The 24,700-nt window shown below is 51.3% G+C and overlaps 9 protein-coding genes across 9 annotated transcripts; 2 read left to right on the top strand and 7 right to left on the bottom strand.

The window, feature by feature from the left end:
- Positions 1–454: 454 nt before the first annotated feature.
- On the bottom strand, positions 455–1,854 carry BDQ94DRAFT_166314 (acyl-CoA dehydrogenase family protein; the record flags this gene model as incomplete). The annotated part of the gene is made up of 2 exons (XM_026770512.1): positions 455–1,470; positions 1,533–1,854. 2 exons carry the CDS (start codon positions 1,852–1,854, stop codon positions 455–457), a joined length of 1,338 nt encoding a protein of 445 aa, XP_026631121.1.
- Positions 1,855–2,049: 195 nt separating this feature from the next.
- BDQ94DRAFT_181467 (A4/G1 family peptidase) lies at positions 2,050–3,102 on the bottom strand (the record flags this gene model as incomplete). The annotated part of the gene is made up of 1 exon (XM_026773892.1): positions 2,050–3,102. One exon carries the CDS (start codon positions 3,100–3,102, stop codon positions 2,155–2,157), a length of 948 nt encoding a protein of 315 aa, XP_026631120.1. The 3' UTR covers positions 2,050–2,154.
- A 1,075-nt stretch (positions 3,103–4,177) lies between these two features.
- BDQ94DRAFT_135651 (tRNA(Thr) (cytosine(32)-N(3))-methyltransferase) lies at positions 4,178–5,903 on the bottom strand. The gene has a single exon (XM_026764720.1). The coding sequence runs from the start codon at positions 5,823–5,825 to the stop codon at positions 4,692–4,694; it is 1,134 nt and encodes a 377-aa protein (XP_026631119.1). The 5' UTR covers positions 5,826–5,903; the 3' UTR covers positions 4,178–4,691.
- A 165-nt stretch (positions 5,904–6,068) lies between these two features.
- ilv3 (dihydroxy-acid dehydratase ILV3) lies at positions 6,069–8,569 on the bottom strand. Its single transcript, XM_026764719.1, has 4 exons — positions 8,352–8,569; positions 6,865–8,270; positions 6,470–6,788; positions 6,069–6,377 (listed from the first exon to the last, which is right to left on the bottom strand). The coding sequence occupies exons 1-4, from the start codon at positions 8,423–8,425 to the stop codon at positions 6,329–6,331; spliced, it is 1,848 nt and encodes a 615-aa protein (XP_026631118.1). The 5' UTR covers positions 8,426–8,569; the 3' UTR covers positions 6,069–6,328.
- An 895-nt stretch (positions 8,570–9,464) lies between these two features.
- BDQ94DRAFT_181462 (putative ABC bile acid transporter) lies at positions 9,465–14,351 on the top strand (the record flags this gene model as incomplete). The annotated part of the gene is made up of 3 exons (XM_026773891.1): positions 9,465–9,818; positions 9,879–12,392; positions 12,442–14,351. The coding sequence occupies 3 exons, from the start codon at positions 9,465–9,467 to the stop codon at positions 14,266–14,268; spliced, it is 4,695 nt and encodes a 1,564-aa protein (XP_026631117.1). The 3' UTR covers positions 14,269–14,351.
- Positions 14,352–14,589: 238 nt separating this feature from the next.
- BDQ94DRAFT_135648 (DUF3425 domain-containing protein) lies at positions 14,590–15,955 on the top strand. The gene is made up of 2 exons (XM_026764718.1): positions 14,590–14,947; positions 15,011–15,955. Exons 1-2 carry the CDS (start codon positions 14,728–14,730, stop codon positions 15,802–15,804), a joined length of 1,014 nt encoding a protein of 337 aa, XP_026631116.1. The 5' UTR covers positions 14,590–14,727; the 3' UTR covers positions 15,805–15,955.
- Positions 15,956–16,407: 452 nt separating this feature from the next.
- On the bottom strand, positions 16,408–18,090 carry BDQ94DRAFT_135646 (FAD-dependent oxidoreductase). The gene is made up of 3 exons (XM_026764717.1): positions 17,420–18,090; positions 16,964–17,361; positions 16,408–16,891 (listed from the first exon to the last, which is right to left on the bottom strand). Exons 1-3 carry the CDS (start codon positions 17,801–17,803, stop codon positions 16,609–16,611), a joined length of 1,065 nt encoding a protein of 354 aa, XP_026631115.1. The 5' UTR covers positions 17,804–18,090; the 3' UTR covers positions 16,408–16,608.
- Positions 18,091–20,456: 2,366 nt separating this feature from the next.
- BDQ94DRAFT_135644 (DUF3500 domain-containing protein) lies at positions 20,457–22,146 on the bottom strand. Its single transcript, XM_026764716.1, has 2 exons — positions 21,741–22,146; positions 20,457–21,667 (listed from the first exon to the last, which is right to left on the bottom strand). Exons 1-2 carry the CDS (start codon positions 21,955–21,957, stop codon positions 20,577–20,579), a joined length of 1,308 nt encoding a protein of 435 aa, XP_026631114.1. The 5' UTR covers positions 21,958–22,146; the 3' UTR covers positions 20,457–20,576.
- A 328-nt stretch (positions 22,147–22,474) lies between these two features.
- Positions 22,475–24,678, bottom strand: BDQ94DRAFT_181461 (FAD binding domain-containing protein; the record flags this gene model as incomplete). The annotated part of the gene is made up of 7 exons (XM_026773890.1): positions 22,475–23,363; positions 23,420–23,577; positions 23,660–23,814; positions 23,866–24,010; positions 24,067–24,177; positions 24,235–24,476; positions 24,570–24,678. 7 exons carry the CDS (start codon positions 24,676–24,678, stop codon positions 22,475–22,477), a joined length of 1,809 nt encoding a protein of 602 aa, XP_026631113.1.
- Between the last annotated feature and the right edge of the window lie 22 nt (positions 24,679–24,700).

Below are 24,700 nucleotides of genomic sequence, written 5' to 3'. Positions count from 1 at the left end.
CCCTTGAATCTTCACCACAGACAACCCTAGAGATTAGGATGCTTCGTGCTGCAGCGAGTAAGAGCTTGGTCTCCCATGAGCAATTTGTTTATGAAGTGGAGACTTTCTTCCTTGTTCTGCCTGATAACCGGCATTTGTTTAAATTGACGTTGGTTGAACATATCAATGGGTCTGAAAAGAGCGGTACGGGAAACAAAGACATGAAGGTTTTGGATAGAAGACGCTAGCATGTCAAGGATATGAGTTATACAACGCTCAGACAGAGAAGGAATATAGATTTTGATGGTCTGGATCGCCCTTACTATGTTACTTAGCGTGTGATAGTAGATACAATGGTCAACAGCTTATGCATCTAGCATGTAGTCTGCCAGGTCTGCAGTTTACATTTTCTCTCTTCTGAGAACGATTTCCAATTCCTATAATAACCGCTTGCCTGATGATTGTAACCAGCCATCTAATAACTCCTCGGCAACTGCAACACCTTTTCACTAACATAATTCAAAATCATCTCGCGACTGACCGGCGCGATCCTGGGCACCAGGCACTCCCTCAAGTACCTCTCCACATCATATTCCATCGCATACCCCATGCCCCCATGGCTCAGCACCGCCCTCTCACACGCCGTAAACGCCGCCTCAGCAGCCAAATACTTGGCACTGTTACACGCCACCCCGACGGAATGCAGCGGTATCCCCTCATCCTTCTTCGACGCATCATACAATCTCGCAGCATGATACGTCGCCAGCTTGGCCGCCTCCAGCCTCATATACGCATCCGCCAACGGATGCGCAATGCCCTGATTCTGCCCAATCGGCCGTCCAAACACCACCCTCTCCTTCGCATAATCAGCTGCTCGCTCCAGCGCCGCATACCCCAGCCCCAATGCCTCACCCGCCAGCAAACACCGCTCCGCGTTCATACCATGCAGAATGATCCGGAACCCTTCGTTTTCCTGTCCGATGAGTGTGTTCGCGGGCACTTCGTACCCATCGAAGAAGACTTCGTTGGCGTCGACGGCACGTCCGCCCATCTTCTTGATCTTGCGCATGTCCAGACCGGGCTGTGTGCGGTCGAGGTCGATGCAGAACATAGATAGGCCTTGTGTCGACTTGTTCACTTCTTCCAGAGGGGTCGTGCGCGCTAACAGGATCATTTTGCTAGCGACTTGCGCGCAGGTAATCCAGATCTTCTGGCCTGAGATGGAGTAGATATCACTATCCCCGCGGGACTTTTTGGTAGCTAGCGTCTTCAGCTTGAGCGTTTCCAGACCCGTGTTGGGCTCTGTGACACCAAAGCAGGTGCGCCATGTACCATTGATGATCTTGGGGATGGTTTCTTCCAGTTGCTCGCGGGTGCCGAAGCGGGCGAGTGGTTGTGTTGCGTACACGTTGGCGTGGATGGCTTGCGCGCCGGCCATGCCAGCACCGGATTGGGTGATGGTTTGCATCATCATTGTTGCTTCGGAGATTCCTGGACGTGGTATTAGTTGCAATTGCAATGAAAAATGATAGAATAGGAAGATTTGGGTGTACCTAGACCTGCGCCTCCTAGTTCCTCAGGCAGCGCGATTCCTAACCATCCGTCTCGGGCTAGGGCGGCGTGGAACTCTTTCGGGTCGCGCTCATTTTGGTCGCAATCCTGCCAGTATGTGTTGGGGAATTTGGCGCAGATGGCGGATACGGCGTCGCGCACTGTTAGTTGCTCTTCGGTGAAGCCTGTTAATTCCATCAATGGGCGTGTGGCGCTGGTGCTGAAGCCGCAGCGGGATGACCGAGCGGGTAGTAGAGAGCGCGGCCGGAGCGCGCCAACTTGGCTGCGCTGAAGTGCTCGGCTTAGTTTGTATATACGGGACATGGTTAATTGTATGGGTGGGTAGATTCTCGCATCAAGAAGGAGGTTGAGGAAATGGAAAGTAGATATATATAAGGAAAGCCGAAAAGGCATGCGATCCTAGAATGCGGCTAATACCCGAGGGCCATATAGCCTTCTTGGTTCCTCCCAATAGCCGAGCCCGCATGCTGGATGTATCAACCTTAAAACTACTACTACCGAAATACATCAAGGGATTTTCGAAATCAACCAGAAATTATGTCACCGGCCAAAAGGAGAAAAAGATAATCGAAGAATGAGAATGTGCGACCATATACCATCACATCAGCTCGTATATTTCACCGTAAAGGCCGAATCACTTTGCACCTCCACGTCTGTCAACACTTCGTTGCCCTGCTTCAGTTCGACAATAGTCGCATCATCTACACCCCATGTAGACCCTCCTCCTTGTGCTTGCACGCCCCAGAAGCTGATCTCGCCAAAACCAGCCAGATCGACCATTGAGTCGCCAGACTGGAAATCCTCCACGATCCAGTCGGCATTCTGGCCGGCAAGGGTAGCTGTCGCAGCTGGGGCTCTGATCGTCTGCGTGGCCTTCTTCCCCGTCGATATGTTCTCAATAGTGGCTACACCTTGACTTGGCGAGATGGCTTCCACCTTGGCGACGATCGTGTCCCCTGTGCTTACATCTAGGTCGAAGTCATATGCATAGTCTGGGTACCACTCATACCAGGCATCGTTGTACGTCTGCCCGTTCTCCACGTAGAAGTCGACTCCTGTCTGCAGAATGGCGTTGCTGTATGTGTCGCCATCTATCCCGACCCAGGCCGACCCAGCCTGCGTTCCGCTCCCCCCTTGCGCCGTGGGTTCTGGTACACGAAAGGTTGCCGACACGGCAGAATACGTGCCTTGCGGAGGTGGTTGCTCGCGCACTGCGCCCGCCCAGTTACTGCTGTATGTAACATGGGTGGTATTCTCGTCGGCTTCGAGGAGTCTGGAATTCTCTTTGGTGGATGTGTCAAGTGGAATAGGTGCCAGAGGATGTGATTGACGCTGCAATGACCGGGCACGGAGTCTGTCCTCCAAACCGGTGCGGGGAGCAGGAGCCGCTAGGACACTGCTTGCGAGCGTTGCAGTCGTCAAGAGATAATTTGTGAACTTCATGATGAATGAGAGGAGAATGGATTGTGAAGTGTGATGTACGACGCTAGTGGCAGAGGGTATCGATAATAAAGAAGGCAGGAGGAGGCGGGTCGTTTCCTGCAAGGTCATAAACGCACGACTTTATTATATCCCTCTAGATGATCTGCAAGTCGCATGCGGATGACTTTGACTTTTCTGCTTGTCACTAGATTAGGCAAGTTTCTCGACTGATGTCCCCGATCTCCGCGTGCCCACGGGGACACATAATCCATCGACGGAGTGTGTAGGTGCACGTACGTCACAGACTGAATCATCAAGTGTCTCCAGTGAGTATACAATTGGCTGTCTAACGCAAGATCGAACAAGCTATTTTTATCAAGGTTTTGCCCAGGCACCGATCTGCCTGGGACCGTCCAGATTTCTAGACCCCAGCCGGAACGAGTGGGTGCAGTGCGCACGTTTTCCCTGATAGGTGCAAGACTCCAACAGGGCCCTCCGATGCAATAGGCAAGGCGAATGAGCGACGGAATAGGGCAGGATCAACGACTGCTGAGGCTGATGCTGGCGTTTGGGCTAGGCTGGGGACTTCAGCAGACCGTATCACCTGCCATAGGGGCGCTGCTGAAGCATATAACATGACCGAGTGCTTTATATCATTGTCAGACAAAAACAATTGAATCCTTCGTTAGCCATGAAGGCAAATTAAGACCGAGCTGACCCGAAACATGGGCCGGCAGTAGCTGTGTATGTGGCCTTGTTGCAAATGGGAGGGTGACGAGTGCAGGAATGAGGAATCTCACATACCAATCGACACAAGACCCCTTCCGGTTCTGTGGCATGTCCGCGTGGTCGCTGAAAACATCCGCTCGAAGTTTGTTTGATCCCTGTTTGTCCTGAGCTCCTGGGTATGGCCAATTGTCCCTTGGTCGGAAGCAAGGTAATTTCAACCTGCGGTTCCTGCTCATGCCGGAGTATGCATGGGTCACGTTTGGTCAGACATCGCCTTACGGGATCTATTCACGGAGATTATCTTGAGATACCCCCCTGAATCTGTTTCTTCGGACTATGAGGAGACAAGCATAAACCTCACCTACGTACCATGAGCCGTCGGGAATGTCGATAGGGTCATTTTACTCAAGCTTGTGATACTTAGGATAGAACAAGGTTCCCAAGATCCGCCCAATGAATGAGCCCGGGAAATGAATGCGATGAATTGGATTGATGATCCAGGTGAATTTTGCCCTAAGAATGCAAGAATGCAACCAAATGTGATCTAGTCTAGTCTCTATCTATCGTCATGGGTATCATCAGATCCTCCCTCGAGGATCAGAAACTCACTCATGCGTTCATTGCCAATATGAGAGCGCTTGCGCCAAATGACTGTCTTCTATTTCACCAAAAGTCGATTGCGATATTGGCAAAATGTCGCAACGAACTGGCTGTGCGCGTGACCAACTGCCCTAAGCCTTGTCCGTTCCATGTGATCTGTGAGAGTACATTCGAGCGTCGAATGAGTCTGAAGCTTCGTCCGAACGAAAGAAAAGCCCCCCGAGTCTTCATGTGATAGTTATGTGGCATGGAAAGGAAGCTGGCTGTTTGCATGTGGATTGGACAACAGTCGCTTGTTCGATGCCGACGCCACTATTAGTGATCGTCCTGCGACTTCGACCGGGCCCCAGAGCCATGTACTAGGTTATTCCGGAAGAGCCAAAAGAATCTCACGATTCGTTCTTCGGGATATCGACGGCGGCAGTGGTATCACGCTTGAGGAAATGGCCCTGAATCCAGCAGCGGTACATCTTCAACTTGCGCTGGCGGTTAACGATCAACCGGTAATCGACACCTAGCTTCTCGATGTCAAAGACACCCTTGGTGTCGGTAGGGTTCTGTTCCTCCTTGACCTCGATTTCCTCTCCTGTCGCAGGTGCCGTGGGCAGGCCCTTCTCCGGAGTCCATTGGCCCCACATCTTCTCCAGCTCATCACGATCAAAAAAGTACACCCGTGTTCCATCACCACGAACGTAGAAGTTCTCGCCCATGTACCGATTCTTCTTGAATCGAACCTGTGCCAGGTCGCCCCTTCCGTAATCGCGGAACAAGACATGTCCGCCGGGTTTCAAGACGCGATACACATTGCGAAGAGCCTGGTTCCACTGCTCCGGAGCCAAGGCAGAGAAGATAAAGATGAGAACGACGACATCGACCGACTCCTCAGTAAGGCCCGGGGGAAGTCCATTGCTGTTCTCATCCGGCTCCGCCGTGACATCCCACACGTCAGCTGTGATATGCTTGGGGTTGTAGTGTGGGCTTTCGCGCATGACTTTGACAGCGGTCTTGGAGAAATCACAAGCATGAACCATGAGCTCCTCGTTCTCGTTGTTCTCCAGCAATGGGAAGGCGGTATTTCCGGCACCTGCACCGACCTCCAGCACCACCTTCTTTCCTGCAGTAGGCTGAGTCACATCCGCAAGGACAGGGAACTCCTGGCGGAGCCACTTTCGGTTCTTGAAAAAGTTGGATGTGTTGTTCTTGTAGAAAAGGTTCCACCATTTGGCAGGATCGGCATTAAAACGGTTTCTGTCGAAATCGGAAACCGGGGTTTCGCGCTGCTTAGAATATTGGACTTCTGCAAAGGCTTTAAATTCGTCGTCGGGCTCTACATGGTCCCAGGCGTTGAACTCGAAGACATCGTCTCCTTCTTCCAGGTAGCGGGAGCCGAACTGGAAGGGATCACTCCGCTTTTGATTGTTGGAGGGGTCGTGGGAGCGGTGCGGGGCAATCTGAGGTGGCGTAACTAGTTGGAGAACAGTCGCGATATCGTCGCTCGAAGATGCGATCGGAGCAGGTGCCATGATTATGATAGACTCCGAATTGGGCCTGGAAAGATGTGAGTCCGACGAGGTTGGGTTTGAGCCGAGAAGAAACGCGACGCCCCTCGATAGAAAGTAGACGCCGATAAGAAAAATTTACAAACTTTGCAAACACTAAGCGACAGTCATGTGATACACGGCCCACGTGCATCCCGGTACGATCCATGGAACGGACATGGGGTGCGGAGTAAATGCCCTCTCTCGCCGTTCATGAGTGCATAATTTCTTAACAATATTATTTGCTGTATTTGATCTTCAGTAAATACACGAGACCATATAGTGAGGTAATAACAAGCAGCACTTTTGGTTCGTTTCAATTCGCCTATACAAAACAGTAGCCACGTGCGGTCCCAGACTCAAAACGACCCAAAATCATCCCAGATAGAGTAGCTGAAAAGGAAAAAGAAATTGATATAAGACACATGTTACTTTCGAAGAGATATATAAACGCAAAGAAGGACATATAATCACATATGCCATTCCGTTTATTCGAGAGAGTCGGTGATACAGCCGTGGCTTGCATCCTTGACGGTTCTATAGAGTGATGTTAGCATCGTGTTCAGATATGAGTCACGGATATGCATCTTATAAACAGATGCTATGCCAATTAAAAGAGTATTACGTACCTAGCGTACTTGCCGAGAGTACCTCTCAGGGTCAGGCCGGTGGGAGGGAGCTTGCCAGCAGCCCTGTCGGCTTCCCACTGCTTTCTTCTTTGCGCGAGCTCGGTCTCCTCAACATCAAGGTCCAGAACACGCTTCTCGGCGTCAATGGTGATGACATCACCATCCTTAACCAAGCCAATGGGGCCACCGACGGCGGCTTCGGGAACAATGTGTCCGATCAAGAAACCGTGAGAACCACCAGAGAAACGGCCATCGGTGATCAAAGCGCAGGACTGTCCGAGACCGGCACCCATCAGGGCGGAAGAGGGCTTCAGCATTTCTACTCGTCACACTTTAATTAGCTTTACCGACACACGTGCGCAGTGATAGGGGAAAGTTTTGCTGTAGCGACTTACCGGGCATGCCAGGTCCTCCCTTAGGACCAGTGTAGCGGATGACAACGACAGTCTTCTCCTCCTTCTTGATCTCGTTGCGCTCGAGAGCAGCAATGAAATCATCCTCGTCGTCAAAGACGCGAGCCTTTCCAGTGAAGACGGTTCCTTCCTTACCAGTGATCTTGCCGACACTGCCACCCGGGGCCAGAGAACCCCTCAAGATCTGGATGTGGCCAGTCTCCTTGATGGGGTTGGACAGGGGACGGATGATCTTCTGATCCTCAGGGAAGTCCGGCACATTCTCCAAGTTCTTGGCCAGGGTCTGACCAGTGACAGTCATGCCAGAGCCATCGATGAGACCTTCCTTCAGCAAGAACTTGAGCAGGGAGGGGGTACCACCGATCTTGTGAAGGTCAGCCATGACGTACTTGCCGGAAGGCTTAAGGTCCGCCAGGAAAGGAATGCGATCCGAGACGGACTGGAAGTCTTCAATGTCGAGCTTGATACCAACAGAGTCCGCAATGGCAATCAAGTGAAGAACGGCGTTGGTGGAGCCACCAGTGATGTTGACCAAGACCATGGCGTTCTCGAAAGCCTGGCGAGTCAGGATGTCCGAAGGACGAATGTCCTCCTTGAGCAGGGTCTTGATGGCCTCACCAGCCGCAAGACATTCAAGGTACTTAGCGTCAGACTCGGCGGGGTTGGAAGAGGATCCAGGAAGGGTCATGCCCATGACTTCGATAGCAGTGGCCATGGTATTGGCAGTGTACATACCACCGCAAGCACCACCTCCAGGGCAGGCGTTGCGGATAATGTCGAATCTCTGGGGCTCGGTGATTTCCTTACTGATGAACTGACCATAGGCCTGGAAGGCGGAGACGATATCAATGTCGGCGTTGCCCTGCATGGAGGCGCAACCAGGCTTGATGGTTCCACCGTAGACCATCAAACTGGGGCGGTTCACTCGTCCCATTGCCATCAACACACCAGGCATGTTCTTGTCACAGCCGGGAATGCTGATGTTAGCGTCATACCATTGACCACCCATAACGGTCTCGATAGAGTCGGCGATCAGATCACGACTCTGGAGAGAGAATCGCATTCCCTTGGTACCCATACTGATAGCATCGCTAACACCGACGGTGTTGAACTGGAAACCGACCAAACCGGCCTTCTGGACACCCTCGCGGACACGGTTGTTAAGATCGAGCAGATGCATGTTGCAGGGATTGCCATTGTACCAGACAGAAGAAATGCCGACCTGAGCCTTGTTCATGTCCGCCTCAGTGAGGCCTGCGGCATACAGCATGGCCTGGGAAGCACCCTGGGAAATGGGCTGGGTAATGTGGCGGGAGACCTTGTTGAGACCAGTATATTCGTCATCGTTGCCGTTCTGGTGCTTGGGCAGAGTGGTAGACAGAGGGCGACTGGATGAGTAAAACTAATATCAGCCCGTATTCTGAAGCAATTTGGAGCACGAAGCTCATGTTCTAGGCCGTTATCCATACCTGTTCTGCAGAGTGCGCTTGGCGATGCTCCGGAGAGCGGAGGGCATACGCCCCCGGGTTTGGGAAAGAAGCATTGCCGTCCTGGTGCGCGTGGATCGCGAGACAATGGGACAGGGAGGGTGCAGCGGCGGGGTGAATGCGTTCAGACACAGAGACCTTCAGACAGAACCCTTGACCACAACAAGAGGAAGAGATTAAGTAGACTAGACCGAGGAGAGTGACTCCAGTAGCAAAAATGGGCCGGGGTCCTCCGCAGCGAAGTCGGGGCCGGAGTTGGACAGCGACTCCGCGCCGCCCAATGTACGGCCATGGATTGTCAGCAAATCAGCATCTCGGCCCCGCTGAATAATAGCGGGTGCTCCCCGTGACTTGCTGGCCTCCAGAGAGCTACCCTAGACAGGACTAGCGCAGTCACTTTCAGGTTTTGCCGATCCCGAAGCTGCACTGCATGCCCATTGAGTTTGCCCTGCGAGAGCATCCGTTTTTCTTTACCGCCCTTCTGACCGCTCATTGTAGCGGCAGAATGTTAATGCAATGCGGCCACTCGGCCAAATACTTCGTGCACCTTACCGAATTGGGTGGACCATCTATACAAAGCTTATTAGTATGCTTCATCCTCAACACACCGGCTATTATCAAATTATTGCCGTCTTTGCGATCAGACTTCTCATCTCCGCCAGGGTCACACCAAAGCTTCTAGCAATCATGCGATATCGGTCAGAGAATGACCGACTCATCCTCACTGTGGTCAGATGGATTGGTCGACTGTTACACTGTACTCCTGGATACTACTGAATATTCCAATAATATCCGTATCTTATCGCAGTAATGCCACACTAACCTGTGAAGAATACAGTCATTAGGCGTATTATAAGTAGGAGCTGCCCTTCTGTATCTTTCTCACCCGTGGTGTTGATACGCGATCGTGGCCGCTCCCCCTTGATGCAAGGAACGCAATAAGAATGCAGGTGGAATGCAGGCTCTACAGTTACGCGTGGGAGCAAAACATCTCTCAGAACTAATGCCGAGTTAGGCTTTCAGCATCTTCAACTTATTTCGACACTATCAATTCTCCAGTCTACAGCAGCGGATGCGGTTCAGCCTCCATGTAGGATGGCATCAAACCAGGACATGGCGTCTATTGCTACAGGCGCTTTAGGCGTTCTACTCATTTCAGGCTGTACTGTCCCTGCACTACTCGGCATAATCCGACGATTCCTGCATGTCAAAGAGACACCCCCGATCCATTTGCCTGGAGCACATGCTTTCGACAGACCTGGCTATGAGGATAAGGATGGGGAGGCTAGCGATGAGGCATTGAAAAGTTTTTCAGATCTTTGGCAGAGACTCGGCATAATCATTCTATCAGTCACTGGGCTTGGGATATCATTGACACAGGTTGTCATATCCATAACAAAGGGCCAACATGTCATGATTGTTCCCTTTGGTCTACAAATGGGTAGCTGGGTAAGTCCGACAGCTGCATATTTATTCTGGCTTAGTTTCTAACAGACGGTTCAATTATAGGGTATCCTATGCGTACAAGCGACTGGTTTCTTCATTGAGCCAGCACCCACCAAGCGGTACATGCTAGGAGTATATGGATTCGGGGCTAGCTTACTCGCCGCCATTATCCCCTGCTTCGAGATTGGTTTGGTCTGGAACACTGGGTACCGCCTAGATACCGTGTCGATGGGATTGACAATAAGCCAATTCGGGATATCCTGCTTCAGGGCTACCCTCTGTCTTCTACTTCCCCGACGCCCGGACGTGTACCATGATGGCCAGATTGTCGACCGAGAGCGTACCGTGAGTGCTATGGAACGGCTCACCTTCAGCTGGGTCGACAATCTATTGAACCATGCGGTCGCCAATGAAGGTCTGGAGATCGACGATCTCCCCAAGATGCCGTTTAATACACGTTCGGAAACTCTTCATACACACCTAGATCGTATGCGTGGTTCGCGAGCACTCTGGAGGTCCCTCGTGGTGGCACACCAAAACTCACTCATCCTTCAGTCATCGCTTAGCATGATTATCTGTGTGCTGAGTTTCGGCCCCCAAGCAGCAATGTATGGGATATTGACATCACTCGAGAATCGCTATTCCAACCCTGACCTGAATCCAAAGGATGCTAATGAGGCATGGGCCTGGGTGTTCGGGCTGGGAACAGTTCTTATTCTCTCGTCCAGCATCGAATCGTGGCTTTGGTGGATTATATATGCAAAGCTTTGGATCCCCATTTATGAAGGCCTTTCAGCGCTCGTGTTTGCCAAGTCAATGAGGTGTAAGGACATCAAGCAGCTTGTATCGCTAGAGGAAAAGGAGGGGGATGACCACGATGCAGACAAAATGCAGCAGGATGTCGTCAGCCAAAGTCCTATCAATCTTGCCTCGGTTGACTCGAAACGCATTGCAGATTTTGTCATGTTCAGCTACTTGATTCCCTCATCTGTCATTCGACTGCTTATAGGAGGTGTCTTCTTAGTTCATCTTATAGGATGGCCGAGCCTATTGGCCGGTGTCGCAACTGCTCTTCTGGTGGCTCCTATGAACGCCTATTTGACGAAGAACTACTCCACGGCACAAGAAGAATACATGAAGGCAAGCGACAAACGAATGGGAGCCGTGGGAGAGGTTCTTCATGGAATCCGCCAAATCAAGTTTGCAGCATTGGAGCAGCAATGGCAGGACCGCATTAAGGAGAAGCGCCGCGCCGAATTAGGGCATCTCTGGCAAACCTCCCTGTATACTATTGGCATGGTGTCTGTGTGGATTATGGGACCTCTGATGCTGTCTGCCGTCTCATTGACAGTATATACTCTGACTCGGGGGGAGCTATCTGCCTCCGTTGCGTTTACGACCCTTTCCATATTCGGCTCCTTAGAATCGGCCATGGCAAGCTTGCCTGATTTACTCTCGAAGGGAATGGAGGCTAAAATTAGCGCGGATCGCATTGAACGATATCTGGACTCGTCTGAAAAGTCTCTCCATACGTCCGCCGTCGACAAGATTTCCTTCCACAATGCAACGATCGCATGGCCTGGGGAAGAAGGGGTAGAGTTTGACCAGCGCTTTCTGCTCCGAGACCTCACCTTGCAATTCCCTCCCAAGGGCCTTAGTGTGATATCTGGGAAAACTGGCTCGGGGAAGAGCCTCCTGTTAGCCTCGATCCTTGGGGAATGTGATGTCTTGTCTGGGACCGTGGCAGTACCTCATGCTCCTTCCATAAACAGGACATATGATCAGCGGGCCACTCGCCACAACTGGATCATTGACTCGGCTATCGCATATGTCGCTCAGAACCCCTGGCTGGAGAACGCCACTATAAAGGACAATATCCTTTTCGGCCTTCCGTACGATCGCTATCGATACCGCAAAGTCATATACGCCGCAGGCCTGAAGAAAGATATCGCAATGTTTCCAGATGCCGATCGGACCGACATTGGTGCAAATGGAATTAATTTGAGCGGTGGTCAGCGCTGGCGCATTTCATTTGCGCGTGCTCTCTATTCCCGTGCCGGAATCTTGGTTATGGATGATATATTCAGTGCACTTGACGCTGAGACTGGGCGCCACGTGTATGAGCATGCTCTTATCGGCAAGTTAGGACAAGGCAGGACCAGGATCCTTGTCACCCATCACCTTGGGTTGTGTCTGTCTCGGACCGACTACTGTGTTATCCTGTCGGACGGGCTCACGATTCATGCTGGGACAGTAGATGAATTGGCAGCCACTCAGAACTTAATAGACTTGTTGGGCGAATCTGCCAAGTCATCAAATGGTCGCAAGTCTGATGTAGTAGACGAAGAGCCTGTGTCACCGATGACACCGATGAAGCGCGTCTCTACCGAGTCAGGCTTCTCAGTAGCAACAAGTGTCACTGAGCCCCCAAGGAAGTTCACCGAAGACGAAAAGCGCGAGAAAGGAGCCGTGTCCATGCAAGTATACACGACATATATGACCAAGGGAAAATGCCTACGTTGGTGGATGATAACGTTTCTGGCTTATGTTGCATTTATGGCGCTTTTAGTCGGAAGAGTAAGTGCCCAGGTCTTCCCAGTCAAGGATCACTATTGACCAGTCTTAGTCTTGGTGGATAAGCGTCTGGACAGACTCGTCCACATCCTCATCGCAACCAACCTATTTATATGGTGCCTCCCAATCCCGAACAGTTGCTGCCAACAGATATTTTGTCGACAAGGATTCCATGTTCTATCTCAGCATATATGTCTGCTTTTCGGTGGCCGCATGTATTATTGGAACTCTAAGGACTTTGGCCCTTGCCCTCGCTTCTCTGGAGTCTTCACAGCGACTCTTCGATGACCTTTTAGCAGCTGTATTGCGCTCACCGCTGCGGTGGCTAGATACGGTGCCCCTCGGCCGGATCCTTAACCGATTCACATCTGACATGTACATCCTTGACTGGAGGCTCGGTTATGATATCGGGCACTTCGTGTTCAAGGCTTTGGAGCTGACTAGTATACTAGCAGCAGGAGTGTTAGTATCCCCAATACTGTTGGTACTTGCCTGTATCCTCCTCGTACTCTGCTTTCGACTCTCCAAGATCTACCTTACGGGAATGCGTGAGATCAAACGACTGGAAAGTACCGCTAAGAGTCCTGTCCTGGAACGATTTGGGTCCAGCCTTTCCGGTCTGACCACGATTCGAGCTTTTAATAAAGCAGAAATCTATATGAAAGACATGTACGATCGCATCGATCGTCATGCTCAGGCGGCGTGGTATCTCTGGCTTCTGGATCGATGGCTATCGTTTCGGATGAGTATCGCGGGAGCCGTGCTGGCCGGGATGACAGCAGCCCTGGTAGTGTACGTTCCTAGCATCTCTCCGGCACTGGCAGGCTTCGCCATGACATTTGCTCTACAATATAATTATGCCGTGTCGATGGGCCTACGCTTCTATGCAAATGTGGAGACAGACATGAATGCTACGGAGCGGGTGTTGGAGTACTGCAACATTGAGCTCGAGGAGCAAGGGGGCCATAACCCGCCAGCGGCATGGCCCACGCGTGGAAAGGTCGAAGTTGAGGATCTGGCTGTCGGCTACGCCCCCGACCTGCCTCCGGTGATTGACGGGCTTAGCTTCACGATGGAGAATAACCAACGTGTGGGCGTCGTCGGACGTACCGGAGCTGGAAAATCATCGCTAACCCTGGCATTGTTCCGCTTCCTCGAAGCCCGACAGGGGCGCGTACTGATTGATGGGCTGGATATTTCGCAAATCAAGCTGGAAGCATTGCGCAGCCGTCTTGCGATCATTCCTCAAGACCCGGTGCTCTTTTCGGGGACACTGCGGTCCAATCTAGATCCATTCATCGAGTATAGTGATCTGGAACTCTACAACGCTCTAGAACGGGTACATCTTGTCTCATTCGAGGATACATTGACCCTGGCATCGCACTCGAGTAGCGAGCCACTGAGCGACAGCGGCACATTGCCGTCATCAGCGAACTCGAGTACGGAACCGGTCAAAACAAGCAACTTTTTCGCGTCATTGTCATCAGTCGTCTCCCAGGGAGGGCTCAATCTCTCCCAAGGCCAACGGCAATTACTTTGCCTTGCGCGAGCCATAGTGTCCCAACCAAAAATCATGATTTTGGACGAGGCTACCTCAGCAGTGGATATGGAGACTGAGGCCTTGATCCAGCGGTCCATTCGAGAAGAATTTGGACGCAATGCTACCTCGCTTCTTGTCATTGCGCACCGACTTAGCACCGTGGCGGATTTTGATCGAATCCTTGTGATGGACGCCGGAAAGGCCGTGGAGTTCGGCACACCGCAGGAGTTGCTCGAAATTGAGGGAGGTGTGTTTCGAAATCTGGTGGAGAACAGCGGAGAGCGAGCACATCTAGAGCGAGTCATCAAGAGAGAAGAGACAGGATCTCGAGGCTCTTAGCTTTTGTTATTCAGCATAGTTAGCGTTTGGGTGGCTTTTGTGTATACTAATCGATATGTATAGGAAGGAAGGGCATCATCTACTGACTGCTGAGGATACCTCTTCCACAGCAACATTCTAATTAGGTTATCAGCGACACAGAATGAATGTACTACTTTTGTGGGCTTATAGAGGAGGACTTCAAGAGTGTATCGTATTCCGAGTATTTACAAAACCATACCCAACGTATGATGAACAGCCACTACTACCCTTCCGGTTAGTGTTCTTGAAACCCATTCGAAACCGTCGCGGCGCTGGACTTTAAAAAGCTCTGGCGGACCTGCTCTTCTCACGGGATTTCGACTTGCCTTTTCCTACTCCGTTATAGCGGCATTCCCTCTCTGACCATCTCTCCCCGTCGTCATTATCATCATCTCTTGCTTCTCAATACAGGAATCCATCCAATTCAGACACACTCACATGGGATCGGACTTGCTACGGTCGCCGACTAATCAAGACATCAGCACGGAGAAAGCCACGCGGTCTTCCTCACCACCGCCACTCCCCGTGGTGACCCCCGCTGTTACTGCTGCTGCTGCTGCTTCTACCGCTCAAGTGGACCCTGAAGATGACTGGGCTGGTCTCTGCGACCGCCAGGAACGCCGGCGACGACAGAACCGGCTGAACCAACGAGCATACCGTGAGAGCATTCCACACCGTTTACTCATCTATGATCCAACCTCAACTAACTACATAATCCCAGGGAAACGGAAACAAGCCGAACGCAGCGGCAATAATGCCCTGGCCATACGTTCATCCTCATCCCACCCACCACCACCGCCATCACTAGGCACCAACATTAAGATTGAGCAAGGCAGCTCATCATCACCACCATCCTCCTCCTCCTCCCCCTCCCCCTCCTCAGACTCCAACCCCTCCCAGACCCTCACCCGCCGAACCCTAACCAGCGAAGCCTCCAAACCGGAAAACATCCGGCGGATATTCGAGCACTTCGCCCGGGTCGCCTACGAAAGCTACTTCCGCGGCTCCCCATCGGCCGACCACCTCCTCACGCTGAGCAAACTGAACGTCTTCCGCGCCTTCATGACCAACATGACCGTCCTCGGCTTCGGCAATCAAACCACCTGGTGTGATGACGACGATGCCCTCTCCCTCTTCAACACCTTACCTCCGGAGGCTATTGAGGAAAAGAAATTGCCTGTGAGTCTGCGTCCGACAAAGATCCAGATGCAGGTGCCGCATCATCCGTGGTTGGATTTTTTTCCGTTGCCGCGTCTCCGGGATAATTTGTGCTTGATGATCGATCGGTTTGATGATGATGAACTTTGTCATGATGTGATGGGGTTCTGGGATAATGCGTCGGATACGTGTAGTCTGCTGGTGTGGGGAGAGCCGTCGGATCCGGCGAATTGGGAGGTCACGGAGCAGTTTTTGAGGAAGTGGCCGTGGGTGTTGAGAGGGTGTCCGGAGCTGTTGAAGAGTACGAATCGGTGGAGGCAGAAGAGGGGGGAGAAGATGATTATAAGGTATTTGTAGGGATGCAGGTGTGTAGTGTGATGTATGTCAGTAGTGATGATGTGATGAATGGATTGAAATATAATGGTTTACGATCATCTTTGAAATCTTAAGCTTGAGCTTGTCGAGTTAGGTACACTTGTTAGTGGATTATTGAACACATGCATAAATGATGATCTTTATGCTATATCTTCCCCATACAGCAACTGAAGTAGTAAGTACAACTAATAAAGATACATATGTATGCATGCTCACATAATAAGCGCATGCATAAGCACTCAATCTAACTACCAACAGCAACAGTACTTACATCACCACTAGCACTCTGAACCATTGCAACTCCCCCGGAGATACGATCTCCACCGTCCGGAGACCGACCAAGCGCAGGGCAGACGCTAATGCACCCTGCTGACACGCTTAATTACTGGTTCCCTGGATCTTGAAGGATGATTCTCCAATCAGAGGACGCAGATAGAGTGATCTAACGTTACTTGGCAAGGGAGTAGATTTGTCAGCGTTGAAGGAGGGGTGTTTTGTCAGTATTGGTTATTTCGGTACAAGTACCACATGTATGTGTGTATTATTGCCTGAGGCATGAACGGGCTTTGGTATAGATGGTTGATTGTGCTTTGGTGATGACCCTTCACTTTAGGTCGTGAATACTTTATTGCAATGTATTAGTGATCTTAAAGCCAATAGCTCTGCAACGAGACTTCTCAACACTGATTAATTAATCTACTACACGTGAACGACAACGTCACATTCACGGGGCTGAATGGCCAGCATTCTTTCCCATGATGGTATCATTAGCCTCAACCATGAGGCTCAGATCACATTCTCTCGCTCCGCCTTTTCCACCATCTTGCACAATGCATCTGCCACTCCGTACGAGAAGGCATAGCCGCCTCCACCGAATCCATACGCCGAGAGGATGTACCGGTTCCCCTGCTGCTCGGAGTCTAAGCGGAAGCCACCCTTCCTCGAGGGTCGGATACCGACAATGTAGCTGAGGGTGTCTTCGGGTGGATGCTCAGGAACGATCTCGGGAGCGAGACGGTGTGCGCGTGCGATTTCATCTCGGGCGATTTCCATGTCTGGTTCGGAGGATCTGTGGTAATAGGGTTAGTATTCGGTGTCTCCCCAGGGTTGAAGTACTAAGGTGTTCGTGATCAGGCCTTACAGGTTGTCAGCTTGCTTTACTCCCCCTAGGATGACGCCATGAGACATGGGTCGAGGAATAACGTAGGTGTACTCTTGGCCGTTCCGGAAGTACATGGTGCGACAGTTTTTCGTCTTGTAGAACACGTTCTGCCCCCGTTCCGGGAAGCACAAGTCATCTTGGACGTCCTTGAGGGTTTGACTTCCGATTCCGCTGGCATTTATGAAGATACTGGACTCGGGGAACATGCCGTAGAGGTCTTCAAGAGACTCTACCCGCTTGCGAATGAACTGGCCGCCTAGAGCGGTGATCTTCTTGGCCAGATACGGCATGTGAAGGGTGGGATCGGTGACGAGAGTCTCGTACGACCATCCACAACTGAATTCTGATGGATATTCACCCGGTTGCAGGTCACGCCACTAGGTCTCATGTCAACTTCTGATCGGTGTCTATTGCTGCTCATGCAAGCTGTCTTACCTTGGCAGCCAAAGTCCTACCCCATGCCGATGAGTTTTCAGCAGGAGGTCGTTCGACATACTCCAGGGCATCGACAATGCTGACTCCAGATTCGGGTTCTTCTTGTGCCATTTTCAGCAACTGACGATGGCTGATCGCTTGAAGATATCTCCATTCCGGACTGATTCCGCCCGCAGGATGCCATGCGGCTCCAGCCCAGGCGGATGCATATCGGAAATCCTGATCCCCAGGTAGATATTCAGCGACCAAGATGACTGGAAAGCCGTTTTGTAGAAGTTGTCGCGCGGCGGCACAGCCAATAATGCCCGCACCCAAAATGATGATCGGACGTTGTGCGAAAGGCACGTTGGGTGTATCGGCCGGATAGTGCTGGAGTTCGCCCATCTTTTCTAGAAAGATTCTGTAGCCCGCTACCCGTTTAAAGTGGGGTCAGCAGGAGGTTTTAAGGATAGCTAGAGGGAACGGAAGAATGGTTCAAGAAGGAAAGAAGGATGGAACAGTAGTATGGGAGGCAAATGATGCAAGAGCCCATAGAGAGGGACGACAAGTTTATACCACGGGGGCGACATCGGAGGCTTCAAATTATATTCGTATTAGCCTCCCCAACGCGATACCATCTCCTGTCCCTCGAGAACTATAGTCCGAGCCGCTTTCGAAGCCATGAGAGCGAGCATGAGCCATTAGCGAGGAAAAAGTGCAGTGGGATGGGGGAACTTTTCGGATCGAAGCGCCCAGAAGCCAGATCCGCCAGGCGGTTGGAGCCGACCAGCGGGTCGAGCCGCTGCTGGTGAGAACTCGATCTCTCCTCCTCATTTGGCGCTGCCTTACTGATGCTCCTCTCTGGCGGTTATCTTTACTTTCTCCAGTGAGGTCAATCCGTCGAGGACTCGTCAGCTCCCAGTATCACCTGCAGCCCTCATAGGTCCTGGGTGGATGGCGCCATGCCCGACACGGCTCGATGGGGCGGCCCTTTCCGACAGGCAAATACTACTATATTCGCAAACTGATTTGCGAAAGAGCATTTGGTGTTTTATGTCGACGTGTCATGTCATCGAATCGGTATCCAAATCCGGGCGGCGGGTAAACAATCCGGTCCACGAGGATGACAGGAGGATAATGTGCGAAAGCCTTCATCATCACAGATGAAGTCAAGGAAGAAATCAGCATACCGTCTGCCGCGCCCAATCATGGTATCTCCCTCCACACCCTTTTCACCTATCAATGAGTTTCCGTGCAAGGGCCCGGACTAGGAGAATGACAATCACTGCCAACAACATGGCCTGATGCATAAATTTCAATGGTCTATGTTCATCCCGATGGAGAGTGGGACTTCAGCTGGGCATAGCAATCCTGTCTGCAGCGCAATTGCCTTTGTCTTGCCCACTCGTATGCTGCGGGGCTTGGATTCCCACAGGAACAATGAAAGCTCTCTCGTAAACGAAGTGGATCTGTCAGGAGATGCAGCATACACGCGTCCGCTCAACACTCAGCCACCACATCCCTGTCGTAGTCCAGCTGGTGTTTGGAAAGTCTTTGAAGTCATCGGCGTCACCGAGTGTGCCACCGCCGATTGAGTTTGGGGGATCCCGAACCGCAGCGCCATCATGAAGGTCCCATTCTATGTCGGGATAATTGCGTACAAGGTACATCAAGCGGTGAATGTTGCAAGCGAAGCTCATTGTCTATGACTACCGTTTCTGGAAGGCCAGAACTGACGGGAATAGTAAGTGGAGCACTCTCTCAAGAAAACAGATGCGTATCTGAACCCCCAGGATTGCCCGACTGGTGCATAATTGACGAGGCAGCCAGATATGGAAACGAGTGACAGGCCACTAGAGCAGCAGGGTCAGCCACTACATGGTCCAACTCGGCACCGAGAGGAGTGATGCCTGCTTGCCTGCTTGCTTGCATTTCTCGAAGAAGATCCGGTTTAAGGAGGATTTACGGTTTAGCGGGCATGATAAAGCAAGATGTCGCTTTCGGGAGTTGGCGCTGGTCACGTTACGGGACATCCTTGCAACTTCTGCATTAATGCCGGATATTATTGATGTCGTCTCTAGGTGCCGGAAGAGGATATCTCCGGATAGACCATCTAATAGACTTGAGTGTGATAAAGCAGAGCACTGCAGTAAACTGGTAGTATTCCTACTTAGTATGAGGCACCACATACTTCTAGCTTGGAGACTATTAGGTAACCCCTTCAGAAACGATTCACATACAACTTACTAGTACTACGGGCGACAACAAATATACCAATTATATAGTGCTATTATATTAGTATCATGTCAATCAGCTTGTTTTTCTCTCGCAAGCAGCAGAAAAATAAGCAATTGGCTATCCCAGAACTGCTATAGACCCACCAGGTAAGTAGTGTAGCCACTAAGTGAAGCTAGTAGTAATACCTCCTATACCCGTGATGATATACACACAATCAAATTATCCCCCATCCAAGTCCACCGATACCCAAAAATTTAACGAGTCGAATATATGCCTAGGAAAATCATGAAATATATACCGTAAATTACTTTAATCATGCTTCTACTCATGCTTGTAAAGCCTAATGAAGTGCAATTTACAGTAGATGCCTTATCCTGCCAGGTCCTTATACGATGGGTTATCTCTTAAGGCCAACAACATCACCACCTTGAACCAGAAAGCAACAGGCGATGTTTCAACTGTTTCGATTCAGGCACTAACTGCCCCCATCTCGCATCATCACATAGTCAGGCGGAGGCTGTTACTTCACGTCTTTCCAATACTAAATAGCTACAAAGCACCTACACGCTAAGATAGACAGGGTGAGTGAGGACCGTGCGGGATAAGCCCGTCACTATAAGAAGAAAAGACTACTAACCTCCTGAACCGTTCCATTCCTCCCCTGATCCGGCTCCTTTACGAGATCCGACATCGGCTATTGTCCTTTTAATGGCCATGCCGATGGATACCGGATATACAATTGATCCATTGGTCCGAGTTGCTTCTTCGGAAGAGCTTTGCGCCTGAGGCAGATTATCTAGATTTTACTGCTCAAGAAGTGGTTTGTCAGGATAGCCACAGCTTCATAGCCATCCTGGAGGATATCATGGATTCCATATGTATGTACGCTATATAACACTCTATTCACATAACATCATCATATATTGACACGTGTCCGGCATCACAGAGCGGACTTCTCCCACACGATCTCCTTCCCATTAAGTCCCTCCACGGCGGGAATCTGGGCACGCAGAGCCTGACCGTAATCTCCGGCATTCGGCGTACGCAACAAAGTGTGGATGTGGAACTTCTTCGGCTCCTCGTTGTTGAGGAAGACACCGGAGTGGTGGTCGAATTCGATCAGAACCACGGGGCTCTGGAGGCGGTAGTAGAAGGGGTCGCTGTCGCCATAGCCACCAATCCAGCAGAAGTAAGTCTCCGACTCATATTGGCGAATCTGGTCCAGCTTCATCTGACGGGCCCGAGCAGGGAGGTACAACAGGTATTGCTCGAAGATGCCGTACATGTATTTCTTCTGTTCCTCCGTGAATCCGTCGACGGTGATACCCTCGTTAGGGACGACACGGTTGTCCCGGTAAGCTCCGCACAGGTGGCGCTGGTCATCGCGGTTCCAGCGGCCCGGGGGCATGGCGGGATCGTGCATCTCTGCGAATACGCGGGCCTTTTGCTGAAGGTCAGGGGTCAAGGATTGCATCAGGCGGAGGCCAAGCTCTTCTTCGACCTGCATGATACGGGTACCCGAGTACGGGCCATCGTCAATCTCATTGGGCTCGGCGCCGGTGAACCACGGGGAGGCGACAATCTGGTTCTTGTACAGGAAAATGTTGAGGCAAAGGTGGTGGCCATAGAAGGACCAGCCCCATGGCCGAGTGGTCGAGGGACGACCGAAAAGGACAAAGTTGTAGGAGAACTCGTTCATCACCTTGGGAGATTCCACGAGTTCGCCGAGGAAGTGGTTGATGCGCATCGCCTTGACTGCCTTGTCGTAGCCCTCAGGCGACAGGGAGGTCTTCAGGACGTTCATGATGGCATCGCGCAGCTTGTTGTCAATCTCGTCGAGGCGCAGACCCTTGTGAGCTAGAAGAAATTCGGGGTTTGACCAGGTCCGCCATTCGGGGGAGTCAATGTGGTAGGACAGCGCCTGGCGCTGCTTGTCGTCGGCAAGGGACAGGACATTCTGGACGGATTCAACGATGTCGCCAACAGGCACACCTTCATCTTGGAGCGTAAACAAGCCAGGGCGAACGTTTCCTTCAAGAATTGATTAGCATTGGCCGTTCAAAATGGCGGTGCGGGGTGAGTTCATCGGGGGAAAAGAACACACCATCAGTGGTCACACCCTTGAAGGGTTCCTGCAGCAGATCAACCCAGTGCATGTACAGCGCATGCAGCCACGGAGGGTTCTTCAGTGTCTTGAAATCATGGGCGTATTCATGGGCATCCTGATTGCGCATCACCTGGAAGCGCTTCAAACTCAGGTCGGGCAAGTACTGACGGTACTCGCCCGTGGGCTTTTGCAGTTCAGCGGCGGAGTGGGACATGATGGGCGGATTGCAACAAGGCAGAGAGGGAGGCAGCCAGTGTTGCAGGGAGGAGAGAACGGGGAGAATGAGAAAAGAGAGACAATGAGGGGGAGGGGTAATAGGAAGCAGGCAGCGACGCGTAGTTATTATAGCTGAACGTGTAGTGAGACTGCGATCGGCATCTACTTTCCGTACTTCTTGGGATTCTTTTCCCTGTGGCGTCACTCCCCACGCTTTCTCCACACAAATCCCCACCGTGGGTGGTGGAGAGCGGCTGTTTTCTTATCCGATGCTGCTTTCCTCCACACTTTGCCTTGCCATTGCCGGTCTCTCTCTTCACTCCATCTTCCATATGGGCGATCGATGCAAACGGTTATCGATTCTCTATCCGTCGGATATACTAGACTTCTCTGCAGAGTGATATTATATTATCTACTATCCAAAACCACAGCCTCCCTCACCCTCAGACGTGCATCAGCCCACCCTCCCGGATATCCCGACGGCTCTGCATAACTCCGTCTGTCCGTTGATCCATCTACCCCGAACCACCTGCTCCCTCATCCCACGCCAAATGCGCCCTCAATTCCCCCAGTACCCCACTAGATTCCCCCGGATATTCGAATCGCGCTAAGACATGTTGGTCGGGACGGACTAGAATTGCCTGGCCCTCCGCTAATCTCGTCAGCGCCATCCACTTGTCGCCACCCCCGGGCTGAAGGTCAAAGTTTGCCCCTCTGGTCATCATCTCGATTTTTAGCCCATCACACTTGCCGGGGAGTTGCCGTTTCACTTCTTCGAGGATTTTACCCCAGTGATCTGCTGATCTAATGTCCACAATGAGTGTGAAGGCGTCAAAGGCACACAGATCTAGCGTGGAGAATTGTTTCAGTTTTAGCTCCTCGGGAAGAAACTCTGATACATAGGAACAATCAATTGGGGGAAGCCGTATCTGCTCTGGGGTCAACAAATTGATCCACGCGTGCGGAAGGCGGGCTCCAGGAGTGCAAACGGGCTCGTATGTTGACGCACAGTCTGGGCGCTTATGGTTACCGTAGACGTAGCCCACATGAAGACCAAGGTTGTCAAAGTGCTCACGCTGACCTTCAATGCCTTTGTTGATCTCTTTCATCATATGTGAGTCTTCAATGTTGCGGTATAAGTTTTGTCTCGCAACTCGAACGTCAGGATCGGTAGTCCCGAGCGCTTTCAAAAGACCAAATATCTGTTTCCCGTTCTTGACGCTCTGCTCAGCGTTATCACAGGCAACTGGTTGCCGATCAGCTTCATAGCTGTCCAAAAGCCTGTCACCACCCCATCCATGATGCACAGCTGCGAGCTTGTATGCGAGATTATGGACATCCCCTAGACCACTGTTCAGTCCCAATCCTCCAGTAGGTGGGAAGGAATGGGCAGCATCTCCGGCTCTGTGCAACAGTGTGTTAGCACGTACTGGCGGAGACCGAGGTGCAATACTACTAACAGCAATACACGATTTGCTCGGTAGGAAAGTGCGACTTTCCTGCTCAAGATCCATGGTCGGTAACTCAGCACGTCGTATGGGACCTTTGTACCGATAGCTGCGTCGACAACCTTGCGACAAAGTGCTTCGTCCCACGTTTCAACTGGGTGCTTCTCGGCCTACATAGAAGTTAGCTGGGGACTATTCATTTATGCAAACAAGCAAGCAGGACTTCAATCTTCCCAAGTCTGGCGAACTCACATCAAAATTACAGATCAAGACTTGGTTCCCTCCCAAATCGTATCCGATAATGAATCCAGATACTTCAGGGTCCATCACCCAGTGCAACATACCCACTCGCTCTTTGACCACAGGATGTAGATTGGCATTGATGTGGATTGTCATCATGGTTTCGTCTAAGAAGTGGTTAGCCTCAAGACATTGATCGTGTTGTCTTGACCACTTACAAGAGTCCTCGCCCTCGCTCTCTATTCCCAAACATCTCCGAACCGCACTTTTTGCTCCATCGCATGCCACGAGATGGCAGCATTTCACAGTGTACTCTTGCTTTGTCGCACGATCCTCGATAGTGGCTAATACATGATCACCGCGCTTTATCAATCATCAACAAAAGTTTTAGGTTATTAATATGATCCACTGAAACTTACATCAACAAGCCGGACGAATGAATGATTCTTGCGTATCTCCACTAAATTGTTCTTGGATAACCGCTTAGCGACCAGCTCCTCAAACTCTGGCTGTGGGATATTGTGAATCATCTATCTCTAACATAAGTATCAATCTCAGTTTTCCAGATTTTCATAAATTTCTCATACCGTCGGCGTGCTTTCCAGAACGGCTGGATCCATGCGCTCATACGGAAGCCTTCCGACATGTCTGCCACTCAAACTAGTAATGAAATTCACCCAGAACGCCTCTCCGCGTTTGGTTCCGATGCTGCGAATCTCGTTCACATCCAGGCCGTATTGCCGACATAGCTCGAGTGTTCTGGGCGATAGTGCATGTGCCTTTGGCGCCTGTAGTCTGGTGGGGTAGCGTTCACACAGCAGAGATCGGACTAAAAGATAAGTAGAAGACTGTCAGTGATTTTGTCCAGCATCGGACTCGTTTCTCTCGTTGACCAGTTCCCTATCTTGTTGAGTATCCGCACCTCCAAGTTGGGCGAGCAAATACGCAAGGAGTAGGCCACATGGGCCGGCCCCGACGATCAAGATGGGCACATCGTCGTCGAAGGGGATCTCGTCCTTGGTGGGCGACATGTTATCGGTCAGTCTAAGTGTC

Source organism: Aspergillus welwitschiae (genome assembly GCF_003344945.1).
Source record: "Aspergillus welwitschiae strain CBS 139.54b unplaced genomic scaffold BDQ94scaffold_3, whole genome shotgun sequence".
In the NCBI taxonomy this organism is placed as follows: Eukaryota; Fungi; Ascomycota; class Eurotiomycetes; order Eurotiales; family Aspergillaceae; genus Aspergillus; species Aspergillus welwitschiae.
The sequence above is the reverse complement of the archived record's forward strand: the minus strand, read 5'-3'. Positions and strand labels throughout refer to the sequence as shown.

Coding starts and splice junctions, on each gene's coding strand:
- BDQ94DRAFT_135651 (XM_026764720.1), bottom strand. CDS start 5,825: ATGGCACCTGCTCCGATCGCATCTTCGAGCGACGATATCGCGACTGTT.
- ilv3 (XM_026764719.1), bottom strand. CDS start 8,425: ATGCTTCTTTCCCAAACCCGGGGGCGTATGCCCTCCGCTCTCCGGAGC. Junction 6,789..6,864: donor GGGAGGACCTGGCATGCCCG/GTAAGTCGCTAC, acceptor TGTGACGAGTAG/AAATGCTGAAGCCCTCTTCC. Junction 6,378..6,469: donor ACTCTCGGCAAGTACGCTAG/GTACGTAATACT, acceptor ATCACTCTATAG/AACCGTCAAGGATGCAAGCC.
- BDQ94DRAFT_135648 (XM_026764718.1), top strand. CDS start 14,728: ATGGGATCGGACTTGCTACGGTCGCCGACTAATCAAGACATCAGCACG. Junction 14,948..15,010: donor GCTGAACCAACGAGCATACC/GTGAGAGCATTC, acceptor ACATAATCCCAG/GGAAACGGAAACAAGCCGAA.
- BDQ94DRAFT_135646 (XM_026764717.1), bottom strand. CDS start 17,803: ATGGGCGAACTCCAGCACTATCCGGCCGATACACCCAACGTGCCTTTC. Junction 17,362..17,419: donor GTAGGACTTTGGCTGCCAAG/GTAAGACAGCTT, acceptor CATGAGACCTAG/TGGCGTGACCTGCAACCGGG. Junction 16,892..16,963: donor GTAAAGCAAGCTGACAACCT/GTAAGGCCTGAT, acceptor CTATTACCACAG/ATCCTCCGAACCAGACATGG.
- BDQ94DRAFT_135644 (XM_026764716.1), bottom strand. CDS start 21,957: ATGTCCCACTCCGCCGCTGAACTGCAAAAGCCCACGGGCGAGTACCGT. Junction 21,668..21,740: donor CAAGGGTGTGACCACTGATG/GTGTGTTCTTTT, acceptor CAATTCTTGAAG/GAAACGTTCGCCCTGGCTTG.